Here is a 13,675-nt window from a genome sequence, read left to right on the forward strand (position 1 = left end):
TCCAGTGCAGACAGGGAGCAGGTAGGATGTAAGATGGGAAATGACCTTCCTTCAGGAAGTGGGCCACTGCAGCTAGGACAATCCGTTTCACTTGCAGGTCCTGAAAGGCCCCTGACCAAGCCAGGTGTCAAGAGCAATTTCAAGCAGGGTGAATTCTTCCTAAGCACCTGGAAAGGTCAAAGACTAAACATGCCTGGTAACTGATTTACCACCTTCTGAATATCTTTCTCAGATGCTCTTTGCTATCCCATACTCTATCAGAAAACAGAAGGAGATAAAATAAGGCCATTGTATGAGATATTTGCAGCTTTCACACAGAGGCAATTTTAAGCTTTCCATGGGAACCGCCAAGTGCCTGAAGGGTAAGAGGATTCGTTCTGTTGCCAGGTTCTCCCTGCCTCTTACTAATATACACTCGAGTGCCTGATCTTGTGTTTCATTTTCAAGCAACCAGAGCAAAATTTCACTGAAAATCCACACTGACTTTGAAAGCCTCAGATCTGAACACAAACCATAATGAAGTGAGGCAAAAGGCACTGGCTAGAATATGACTTGACACCACGTTTTATTATAACAAGACTTACTAACCACCGTATCATCTGCGTATACCTGTGTTTCCATATTTCACTTTCAGCTACAAAGCAACCACAGCATAATAAAAATGGTGAATCACTGAATTCAATGACAAAGAAGGGTAAATCAATACAAATTATTTTTGTCTAAAATGCTTAAATACACATTAAATGTCCTCATTTGTCAGTCTAGTATATATTAGAACAAAGGGCATGTGGTTTGGTTTTCAGTAGGTAATAAATAGAGCCTTTTGACAGGACTAGCTAGGGCAAGAAAACCTAAAAAAATTAAAATTGAGATGGATAAATTTATGAAATGTGATTATAAGTCACAGTTGTCTGTTGAGGAAGAGGACTAGACTGAATGACCTAGGAGATCCCTTCTAATCCTATATTCTCTTTCGACATGCAAAAGGACATAAGAAATCTATCGCAAACAAATGTAATAGAGACTCAAGTAAGATTTTAAAAGGTGATTGTGTGGACATAGTATTTGCAAGCAGACAAGGCTGTTTTTCCCATACTGGAAGCTGATTGATTTTGTACCATTCAGACTATCCCTATTAAATTGTCATGGTATAAAAGGCACCATGGGCAAGAAATTTCACTATAGTTTACTACTACAGCATCGATCAACTTGTGAAAAATTTAGTTACCGTGAGATTCCTTTTCTATAAGCAATCAATTTGTTGATTGCAATTCTCAGATTACCCTCCTTTAACTGTGGTTGCCTGAATACTGTTCCAGCTGCTTTTTTATTTTGCTTAACAATGAGGTCAAGCCTGGGATTACTATTTTTAATCATGGAAAACCACCAGATTTCTGACAGTACTCTATGAGTTCCCTGGTATTTCAAGACTTGCTGAAAACTTGCTTAGATAAGTTCTTTCAAAATACTTACATGCAAATGATGTAATTCTGGGCCTCAGTTTGAGCACCACGTCAACATAAATTCTCTACATGATTTATGCCAAAGATTTGTAGCTTACTGACCTTGACTGGGGGTAATGAGCAAACACACAGGCAGCTATTTTGACTCCTGTTTTTGAAGATAACATTCTGTGTTTTGTTTGAGCTCATGGTATCATGGTAGCCACAGCTTCCATTTTTTTTTTCTTTTTCTTTTTCTCTTTTTTTCCTTTGCCAATAAAGGAAAAATAGTATTCGTTCAGTCTCGGTATTTACCTTTACTTTTTTCATACAGAATTTTCATTTCTTTCAAGAGCATATTAACGTTTTCAGAGTTATAAGCCTATATAGAGATCTAGGGACTTAAAAGCAGTGAATACATTCACAACTATGATATATATACCAGGATATAATAAAATATCCTAATATTCACCAATGCTGACACGAAGATCTCGAATATTACGTTCTCCAGCCAAAGTAAAGGGAGATCATAAAGTACTCATAACACTAACATTCTGAGCCTCCTTGATGGCTTTTTAATGTAAGGATGCTCCAACTCCATATTTCACTTACAGTATGTTAAGTCTTGGACGTTATATTGATGGTCCTTGTTCATTCCCAGCAGCACAGTTTAGATTTTATCACAAAGCCACCATAACACGTGATAACATAAGAAGGGGAACAAGTTGCTGAATGACAGAAGCTGCAGCCGGAGAGGGGCATGCGGTGGTGCAGGGGACACAGCCCCACGGGCAGGAGTGGGCAGGAGGGCCCCCTGGCCACGCAGCAGCGATGCCCCAGCATCCCCCTGATTTTGATTGGTAATAAATCAAACTAATTTCTCCAAGTAGAGTTTGTTTTGCTCGTGAATAGTAACCGAGGGATGTCCCCATCCTTACCCCAGCCCCCGAGCCTCCCGCCATGTCCCCGCTGCCCGGCCCGGCTGAGGTGGACAGCGATGGGCAGGGGGCTCTGCCAGGCACCCCGCACCCCCAGCCAGCCCGTCCTGCCACAGCCTTAGAAAACAGGCAAACAATATGTAACCAGTATGAACCAGACCATTGAAAGGAGCACTCGGGACCTTGAGAAGAGTCTAATTTGCCAGCCCAGCAGTGCTGTACCAGCAACACCGCGTAAAGCCAAGATGACCTACATAACAGGATCAGACGTACCAAGTCTGGTATTTCTGATAGGAATACGGAGACAAATTGGGGAAAAGCGATCACAGGCTGGTTTACTTAGGAGGATACATGACTGAAGAAAGGCACCTGCAAAGGCGGCAAAAAAGAGGGTCAAGAAATGGTACAAGAACTAAGAGCCAGGAGGGGTTTCTGACAGTGGAAGTGTGGACGCTGCTGGGCAGTAGTGAGTTGGGCTGTGGACACGGGAGGGAAGCCATGTGGGCAACCGACCGGACTGTCCACCAGGTCCGTGTCTGAAAGACTCGGTGTGGGAGGGTAAGGCATGATATAACTCTAGTGTAACAGAATGAAGTCACAGAATTCTAACTTTGTCATGTAAGTGCATAGTTCATGAACAGCATAGCCTCCTACATCAGTTACATCTCACATCCAAATGTTAAAGGACTCTGAGACAACAGTTTTCCTGTGAGAGATGCAGCTGGTCTGACTGGCGCTGCACGCCAGAAGTGCCTACTGGGAGAGAGGAGGGGATGCTGAGGCATAGCCCTGAAGCTGTGAGGTCAGTGCTAGTTAATTCAACCTCACTCAGAAACCTGCTGAAAGGTATCTGCTCTAGTTAAATTGTATTATAACAATGCCTCATTTACATGAGAATGCTCACATAATATGAATATCCAGAGTTTCCACCAAAGACAATAAGAAATAAATGAAAAAGAGAGTAGGATTAAGCACCCTTCAGACTGCTGATGCTTCACTTAAGAATATCCCCTGTTGTTCATTCGATGTCATTTTTAAGGATGCAGGTTCATCCACGAACAGACATTTTATACAACTCACCCACATATCAAATACTGCTGTTAAGTCTTTAAAACCATCTTCCATCTTGTCAATAACTGTCATTCCCTCGCAAAGATAAGATTTAAGATTGTGTGGCATGTTTCTTTAGCTTTGTGGATGTAATTTATGATCAAAAAATACATTGCACGCTGCTCCAATGACCTATTCATCCATACCAAATACATTCAGCATTTAATTGCAGTTACAATTTAATAACTATTCATACTGAATCTATCATGCTAACACCTAGTCAGTGTAACAAAACATCAGCCTGGATACATCTGCAGTCCAAAACTATGGAAAATAATTGTTAATAGGATGTAACAAGAAGATTAAGTATTTTTCTTCCTTTCCTGACTTTGGAAAGTGTGGAACGGGCACCTTGGGAGCAATTACAACCTTGGCCAAAAAAAATTAAGAAAACAGAAAACATCGAATTTTGCAGCAAGGTTTTCAGTGTGGGCAGAATCTGTTACAGCCTGTGCTATGTAACTTGGTATGCAATGTTTCTACACTTCTCAAGGAGGGGCCATAAACCCACCCCATGCCCAAGGTAGTATGATTTGCATGAAAAACAGTGTATTACATCATAGAACCATAGAATCGTGCATCAAATGACCAGAATGTAGACAAACGGCTGACTGCATGTTTGCAGTGAGTAGCTACACACAGATGTTTCAGTCTAGTCTAATGCACATGCAACCACATATGAGTAGTCACTCATGTACCCAACAGGTACATAGCAGACACCCAGAAAAGCAGTGGGAAGGACTAAGCCACATGAGAGAGCTACCCTGAGGGCCAGATCCAGCCTACAGCCGGATCCATCCAGGAGAGCTATGGCACTGGTGTACATTTGTAAAAAAAAGATGTAAAAAAACCCCACAAACTTAGATTTGTATATAAATATGATAATGTACATTGTCTATATAAAAATATAGAGCAATAAAGGGCCCCTGAAGTATTTTCAGACGTTGAAACCCTCAACATCGATCCAGGAGCAAGGAAAATCTATAGCATACTATTGTTTTTTAATTCCTGTGATTTAATCACCCCCCCAAAAAAAAAAATAGAATCAAAGCAATACAAGGCTATTAAAAAAAACCCCAAAACCTTAGAAAAAAGTATCACTGTAACTCACCTTGCCAGTGATGTTTGTAATCACACATACGTGACAGGGCGATCATCATGGCACAGTAGAGTGGGAGAATTGCTGCACAAAGCCTCCAGCTCTTCCCCCGGCCGTTTTCCGTGAAGCAGTGTAACTTTCCAGCTAAGTAGAACGTGGTAAAGCCAAGGCCTGAAAATGCAACTGAAAGAAAAACACATAATTACAGTATTTTGTCGTTAACACTATCCCTTAAGATCCTTTAGGATGTGACAGCAGGATCCTTCTACTGCAGAAAAGTCTTGGACTTTCTAGGGTGATACTAGGAGCTAAGGTAAGTTGAGAAGACCCATCTGAAAAAAAATCAAGGGAGTTTCACAATTTAAACAGCGATTCCCATGTAACCATATAACAATGCTGTTATAACCGAGTATTTTAAAAGGGATGTAGCAAATAGCCTAGGTAGAGAGTTTTCTTGGTTTGGGTTGGGTTTATTTTTTGGTTTTTTTGTGAGGGGGCTGTTTTGGTTTGGTTTGGTTTTTTATTACAGAAATCATGCTTACAAACTTAAAAAAACCCACTGTTCTTTGGGGCTGAATGGGAAAAGATAGTGTCCCACAAGATCCATGACGTACGTATGTTTTCCACAGCAGCAGTGTTACCTATGTGCAATGCAAGGAATCAGGCAAGCGAACACTGCGAAGCAAAGGAACTTCCTTCTCATAGATACTCAGCTTTCACATCATCTGACATGTCTGCAAATACAGTGGTACCTCTAGACATTCATCTATCCAACAACAATTTATTTTTTTCCCTTTAGCAATTTACCTTTTTCCTCTGGGGGAGACATCAGCTGTGGAAAGAATCCCCGATTTTATTTGCACATTAAACATTTAGGCAAATTTTTAACTTGAGTCACAAAAGTCCTTTCATGCTTAACCTTTAGCACATCTTTCCTGATTTTAGAGCTATTCTAAAAAGCTGAGGTTCAAAGCAGAAAAGGATTCACTTTGGACTGCCACTGAATTACACTTAAATGAGATTTTTAGGTTCCATTATCCTATTTCTAAAGAACATGCACAACTGGCAGTGATGACAGAGCTCAGGCTCCAAGTTTCTATAATGAACTTCTTTGCTCTTGCAGCTGTTCACCTTCCAGAGAGACACTGGATGGATTTCTTTATTTTTATATGCATTTTTAATTTTTGTAAAAAATGTTTAATTTTTAGTTTTGGCTGTAGGAAAGTTAGTGCTGTGGCTGAACATGTGCCTCTGTGAAAGACATCTATTTTCTCCACAGATAGCATACTCGAATTTGCTGCTGACTGCAGAGATCAAAATAGAACATAAGCACATAAACCACAGATAGCAAAATTATATTTATCCAAGCATTTGAAATCCTTTTTCTGACTACCTTTATACTTTTCATGTTTTTGATATCTAAGCACCTCTATAAGAGGTCATAGGTCCATTCATAATACATAATTCTGTTCTGATATGAGTGAACTTAATGGTAAAATCGCCATCAGTGCTGAGTCGGACAGGCATCTTTTTTCAAATCTCCTGCTAGGGCTTTTCAAACACCCTTCTCCTCATGTTCTCCAGTGCTAGATGTGATAAAGTAATTATTTGTGTTCTGCTGATAAATCTATGGGATGGTCAATTTTAGCTGACAGTACAATGATGTGGTTTTGCAAGTTTATACTACACAGCTGTTTGAATGCAATTACTGAAGATTTGCATTTCATCTTCAAACACACAGATAAATCACTTCTTCAGACTGGCTGTGGCAGAGCAAGACAGAATGCTGATTAGCCATCAAACCACTGTACCACAGATATTGTTTCCTAGATGCTTTTTCAACCAGTGCTGATTCTGTACTTGTCAGAAGACAGTGGGAGGCAAACCTTAAAATACAATGAACAATCCTGAATAAATAGAAGATTTCTTGCAGACTGGGTTACCTTCTTGTGTACAGACCTTTGAGAGTCATATAAACTTGCTTTAACTTTCAGACTATCTATCAGACAAAAAATAATTTCTTCTGACATTTCTACATCACGGTATTCTTGAAATGACTGTATTTTCCAAAGAGCAGCATGTCGTACACAGAAACAGGCTGTGAGATGCACAGTCAGAGCACCAGGCTACAGCCCCCACGGAAGACATAAATCTATGAGACAACATAGCTCAGAAAACTGGAATAAGCCCTCCCTTTGCAAATATCCTCTCCAACTCTTAGAACCCAGGGTAGGCTGACACACCTAAAACAAATAAAAGTTTCTTCTTCTTTCCAGTCTTGTGCCTCTCACATTTGTTAGATTAGCCACTGGAATATGACAAGACAACACTGCTCTCTTTTGTGCTCTCCCTGTGGCACTAAATAATTTTGGTGGCATCTGCACCAAAGATCTGCAGCTCTTTATAGGGTTTTTTTGATGATTAACAACACACATTTGCATCTGCATGAGCAGACATAGGGGTTGTCCATTCTGCAGACCTTTGAAACTAGAAACACGTCTAAACTTACCTGAGACTGCAAGGACAGGGCTACTCTGCGTTGTTCCATCTTCCAGTTGAGTAAATGGAGTGAGTAAAACTCTGTCTTTGATATTCAATATCAAGTGCAATCCTGGAATGAATACGTCCAAATACTTCCTCTGAAAAATTAGTTTTATTTTCATATTTCCATTTTCTATCTCAGTTTATTATTTTTTTAGATCTTTAGAAGAAGGAGAACTGGAATCTGAAGACAGTATTTCCAGGCAGAAGCATCAAGTGCTTTGTGGCTTCATTTTCAGGCAATCTACACCGCCTAGCAATTTAAAGGGCTTAAAGAAATACTGCCCAAACTATAGAGTAGGTGTTCAGCTCCACAGACTCCTACGCAGGATTACTAGCATTTGCCAGGCAATTTTGCTAGCACTTGTCAGTGTGTTGGACAGCAGCAGCAGATTGAGCTAAATGGGCTTTAGAGCAAAACTTGTGATATTTTCTTAAAAATTATTGCCCCAGAATTTGGTTTTTTTCAGGATCTGCCACATTTCCAGAAGGAGGTGCTTATGAATGAATAGGGAAGTTCAGCAGGATCTACACTTGCACCAGACGTAAAGGCAGATTTTGCCTTAGATGGTTGATGTGTTCCTCTAAGCTAAAGTTCAGGTAGAAAAGAGACTCACAAACACTCCTCCAGGGGAACTTACGCCTAATCTAAGATGGAAAAGTAATATAACAATGCTCTAGCTTGTGGCTATGAAACTAGTGTTCTGCAGAGCAGCTTTACACTGCAATATTGTAAGACTGACTTCCCTCACCCTGCAGCGTGCACATCCAGAAAGAGCTGCTTGGCCCCATAGTCCCAGTGTGTGCAGAGTCAGCAGAAAAGAACGTGGAATTAAGAGCGAAACACTCCGGGATGTGGGAGTACCCATTATAAAGGTAACTATATATTTCAAGACAACTCGATTGTTGTGCACTCCATGCAGGCAACTCTGCCTGATGGCTGTATTTTGAAAATGATGCCGGTCAATAACATTAAGGAAAACAATTGACTCTTCAGGAATCCTGGGCCTATAGGCAATACTTACACTGAAGAATTGGTCGATCAGTAAAATATACCTGAGCATTTTTTTCTGCAACAGCTAGAGTCGGTACCTCAATTTATCACAAAGAAAACGGAAACACACACATGCACACATCACATGCCCTAACATATTACATACTGCCTAATGTTATAATAAAAATTAGCATTCTGCGTAAGAAAGATTCCAAAGAATCAGCAAAGCAATGCTCCTTATCTACACAAATACTTCTGCGAAGGTGGTTTCTTCCTAGATCATTAGAAATTCAAGCTCTGTTTATATAAAGGCAAGAACAACATACAACACCAAGCAGACCTCTTCAGAGATGTTGAAAGAAATGAAAATAAGACAAGCAGTCTGATTTAGTTTAAAACAGTGTTAACTCAAGATAGAGGTTGATGTAAATTTCAGACACTTTTTTTTTTTTTTTTTTGTAAATTTCAGACAAAAAATTGATTTTAAGTGTTGGAAGAGGAGAAAGGAATGAATCACACAGTATAAAGCAATCAGATATTTTAAACTATTGCTGTACCTAACTCAAATCAAAGCCCTGAAACTACCAGTTGCTGAACTCAGGATAACCTCTCCCGAGACAAGCCGCATGTTCTGTCAGGGCTTGAGAAAACGCTGTAGAGTTTGCAAATGCGTTGAAAGACTGAAAATGGAATATTTGCTTTGTAGCATCTCTGCAAGATCGCAGCTGAGACAAGGTTATCATTGTTCTAAGCGCTATGGAAACACACAGAGAGGACACCGTCCCACGAAGCTTAGCAACTAAAGATAGGAAGGCAAAGGAGGCAAGGTGAAGTGCAGAGAGCAGAAGGGATTTGCTCAGTCAAGGATGAAACCTGGCTCCTGGAGCGCCAGGGTCTGTGCCCTAGCTCAAGGCTTGTGCTGCCTCACGGTTCTCCCTCTGCCTCTGAAAGCTGTTACTGAGCTGTTCCCTTTAAATCAGGCAGCGATGGTTTCTTAAGAAATGAAGACAGATGAAGGGAATTTTGGTCTGAAAAGGGAAAATTTAAGTCTTACAGGAATAGGTGCTATGAGCTAACTTCAATGGGATAAAATACTTGAAATTAGAGGAAAACACCTTAAGCGGCACTCGATTTGTCCTGTTATTGTTTACTCCATTTCCTGTTCTACTGATAGCACCAGGTAACTGGTTTAGGGCCAACAAGGTTATTTAAACACCAGTAAAAATCCTGGATTTGCAAATCTTTATACCTTTCTGAACAGATTCTGAAGGCAGCTGAGATTCATAATGCATGTTGCTTTATTTGTATGGCTTTATTTCAAACCATAATCTACAAAGAATCTTTAATAATGCATACCCACTCTCCAGATAATATTAACAGTACCTAGATAGTCATGGTATCTAGTCATAAATAAACGTCAGATTGTGAAAAATTAAAATTATTTCCGTTCCCTTTTTTATGCCTGTTCTAGCTGTTTCACTTTTCTGTAACGTAAGCCTCCTGGTTCTGTAGACCTACCAGTCACGGGTGTCTGATTCTGTTTGCAACACGGGTATAAACCATTCAGAGACTGTACTGCAAGTTCTGTCATACGGCCCAAGCCTGCAGGGCAGTAGAGAGCAAGCACACTGTCTTTGTCTGCCCATCAAAATGAATCCCCTGTTCCCACTCTCGGAATGAGACCTTTGAATACCAGTTACACATTGGATCAATCAACTTGAAGCCACCACTCTAGGTCGGTCCAGTTCACAAAGTGTGCTGTGCTGGGTTTGTTCCCTGCAGATAACGCTGCCTGCTTTGCTTGCTGAATAAGGAGTCTTCAAAAGTTCACAGCTGGCAGCCAGAAGGGACCAGCTGACCTTTTCATCTGACCTTCTACATATCACACCAGTAAGTATGATCCACTTAGCACCAGAATGAGTTTCAATAAAGTATAATTTTCAGAGAAATACTCTGAAGACAGAGGAGCAGAATTATCTTGGATGCAAGAGGACTTGTAACACCAGCCACCTGGTGAAGTTCTGACAAAACCATGATAAAATGGTAAACCACCATCATCATGGGCCACCTTCATCTGAGGATCAGATTCAGTACAACGCTTACAGTAGAAAGAGAAATATGAACACTGCTATGTAGGCAAAAAATCACTAAAGGCTCTCCAACAGTTTTCCTACAAGAACTGCTGCTCCCACTTGCAACAATCAAGTACAGGCAGAATTGATGCACTCTGTTACAAGCACCTACTGAGGTAGGAGCAAAAGGGGGTATCTGAGTATGTTTATTTACTGTTACAGCAACGACCCGAGCAAAATACTTAACAGAAAAAAATGAAAACCTGGCAGCACACAGAGTCTATATACTAACTCCTCATCCTGCAGTTGCATCAAAGGGTGCAGAACCTTGCCACCATGGAAAAACCTGCAGGGGATAACGGCACTCTGTAAAGGTACCCGGTCCAAGCCTTGCAGTTCTGATGAATGAGCAACCAGTAGGGGGTAAAAAAATGGAAGAGCCAAAAAAACCCCAATTGCGTAGGGTTTCAGAACTAACTAGATAGCTGTAGACTTCTGTGTGAAGACAAAAAAGTGTTGTTGACCTTTATATCCTAGTGGTTTAGGAATTACCAACTTAAGAGAGTGCCTTTCAACTTGTTGTGTGTATGTATCTGGAACTGCTACTGGAAAGCACATTTTAAAACTGTACCATAGTGGCACTTGAAGCATGTCAAAAACCAGCATCCTCCCAGGCATTATCATTATTGGAATAAATAAAACTACATAAGACTCAATCTTTCAGTTTGTTTCTATCACCTTCTTTAAAAAAAAAAAAAATTACAGAAGAAATAAGGCAGATGGTAGCATCTGGAGACGCTGCAGACTCCATCCTGACATCCAGTTTTCTCTAGCCAGGGGATCTAGGTGAATTAAAAAACCTAACTGTATGGACCAAACCACTTACCACGTTGAAATGCCTAATGTGAGAAACCATGAACAAGAATCTGATCTAAAGCACCCCAAGTAAATTATTCATTAAAAATGTAATTGCTTTTGTGGGTGTTTTCTGGAAATTAAACTACCCCATGAGGACCTTCAGCTTCTCAAGCTTTAACGGATGCTTTGCTAAGCACACAATCCATGTCTTCTTTACACTAAGCAGTTTTTGAGCTGAAGAAAAAATTCTCAACTTATTTAAGTGGCAACAAATTATGAAACTGCAAAACAACCACTCAGACAGCCTATGTAACAATCAGAGAAAATGATCCATCTCTTTGTCTGTAATGCTTTATGCTTGCAGTGATTACTGTATATTTTCCAAATGCAAACACATACTATTCATCACTGGAATTGCACAGCAGCCTACTGCAATTTTAGCTAAGGCTATGGTGAACGTTTTCAGTTTCACACTGTTCAAAGACTGAAATATTTATCTTTCCTGAAGGAAAAAGTATGATACCAAATGGTTGCATAAATTTTAATGCTGAAATTCAATTCAAAGAACATTTTATAGAAGTACAATTCCCAGAGAACGTTTAGAGCTTATTATCACAGGCTTTTTTTTTTTTTTTTTCAAGTGGGATAGTCAATCACCTTCCCTTTGGCTTAACTTTATTAATTTCTTTTCAAAAAGAGGAACAGTTCAGCAGAAGCAACCTGAAAAGTACACCACAAAATCACAAATGTATGCACGGACTTGGGAAACAAGGAGATATTGGAGACAGAGACATGTTAGAATAAAAATAGACCTGTATTATCTGAAACGCAAGTAATTAGAGCATTATTCATTAGGGGTTTTTTTTGCAGGACCGTCACAGTGAATTCTCCTGAACTTCTTTTGTTTTTTCCTGACGTATTTTATTTTCATGCACCCTTCAAGATACCTCATTACACTTGAAATATCTAAAGTGGTCTCAGCGTGCATCTCATTGCTACCAAAACATAAGAACTAAGTTCTGATTTGTTCAGCTAATGACGCCATTTACAAAAAGTCTTAAAAGTGAACCTCTTCATAGCCTGCTTTGCCATTTCTGCTGACAGAAACCTTGAACACACACACCGCCTTTCTCTGAGATCACAATAAAGACAAGCCTAAAAGGGCTCAGATCCTGGAGTCACTTTGAGAAGGGGTCAACATTCACGCACAAATCCAAGCAGCCTGAGCATTAACGCAAGCTACAAGAGGCTGTCTTGTAAACTCAGCCCTGCTCACACAACTGTGTCAGAGCAGAAAGACGGCTTTTCTCTGCCTGGTGTGTTTTTTACTCTTTACACACTGCCAAAATCATCACGCTTCTCAATTACACTTGGTGAATTAGGTCCACCTAATGAACTCATATCAGATTTAAACCTAGGACAGAATGACATCAGGATGCAACTGGTCCTTGAACACACCCATGATGGTGCTGCTCTAGTGTGGTCCCTGGCTAATATACTCTCCTCCTTACAGGTATCAGGAACACCAAGTGTTGACTGAATTATTTTTTGTTAGATTTGATGTGCATCCCTTTATGCAATAAAGTCCTGATACCATACGTCTAGTTTCTAGAGAGGAAAAAAAAAAAAAAAAAAAAAAAAAAAAAGATAAGAGTTGGCAGGTTAATTCAAACAGGTCAGAACTAATTAAACAGCTACTACCCTGTCAATTATCAATAACCAGAGAATTAATTTCTCTTTCTGCTAGATCTCAGCATCAATACACTATATAACCACAAGTTTTAGATCATCAGCTTTTCATTTCATTGCCATATGGGGATTTATGAGATACCTAGCTACAAATAATCCCTGTCTAGCGCAATTTTTTCTTTCCAGTTCAATGTTGGAATATACCAAGTCCCACACATTGGACCTGGGCAACTTCTTATTTCCTGCTTTGCTATACATATGTCATCAGTAGTATCCTTGATAACGGATCACATCCTGCTCAACTCCATGTCCTTCTATTCCCCATGCTAAGTATTTGTATCAATCTTTCAGGGATGCACATTTGATTTAAAATTTGTTTGAAGTGAATTGCAGAAGCATACAGATGAGCATGTAAAATGCAGTTAAAAGACATGTTGAAGACAACCTTGATGGAAAGAAACTTTTTCCAATCATCTGATGGAGGATCAGAATGATTCTGTCAAACACACAATGCCGCATGGTAGGCAGTGTCAAGGAGTTTGCTGGATTCTACTAGCGTTAGTACTGCCTGCAAATAATCCCCCAAAATATTTCAAAAAGAAACAAAGGAAACCCCAAGATTATGTACATCCAGAGCAGTAGGGTTATATAGAAGATCTCTACTTCCCTTTTCATGCTGTGAGACCCAGCAGGAATAGGAAAATGTTATTTATTCCTGCTACACTGCAAAGTGCAAAGCAATGAAGCCTGATCCATCCACCATTCGCAAGAGGAACTTATCATTGGGGGGGTCATGTAAAGAAGAAGGGTTTGAGCGGAAAAAAAAAAAAAAGGGCAAGCAATCTGAAGCCTTCTTCAGTCACACTTTATGTAGCAAAGTGAGAACATCAAAAGGAAAGTGGCTGCGCATTATATTATACTGAATTTCATGC

General features: G+C 39.9%; 1 protein-coding gene across 1 annotated transcript in view; it reads right to left on the minus strand.

The window, feature by feature from the left end:
- Nucleotides 1–13,675, minus strand: part of PLPP4 (phospholipid phosphatase 4) — a 118,595-nt gene that overhangs the window by 3,572 nt on the left and 101,348 nt on the right. The window contains exon 6 of the mRNA XM_080401024.1: nucleotides 4,602–4,772. Coding sequence (XP_080257150.1) covers nucleotides 4,602–4,772 — 171 coding nt within the window. The remainder of the gene's footprint in view (nucleotides 1–4,601; nucleotides 4,773–13,675) is intronic.

This window comes from Falco punctatus (assembly GCF_963210335.1).
Source record: "Falco punctatus genome assembly, chromosome: 9".
NCBI lineage: Eukaryota > Metazoa > Chordata > Aves > Falconiformes > Falconidae > Falco > Falco punctatus.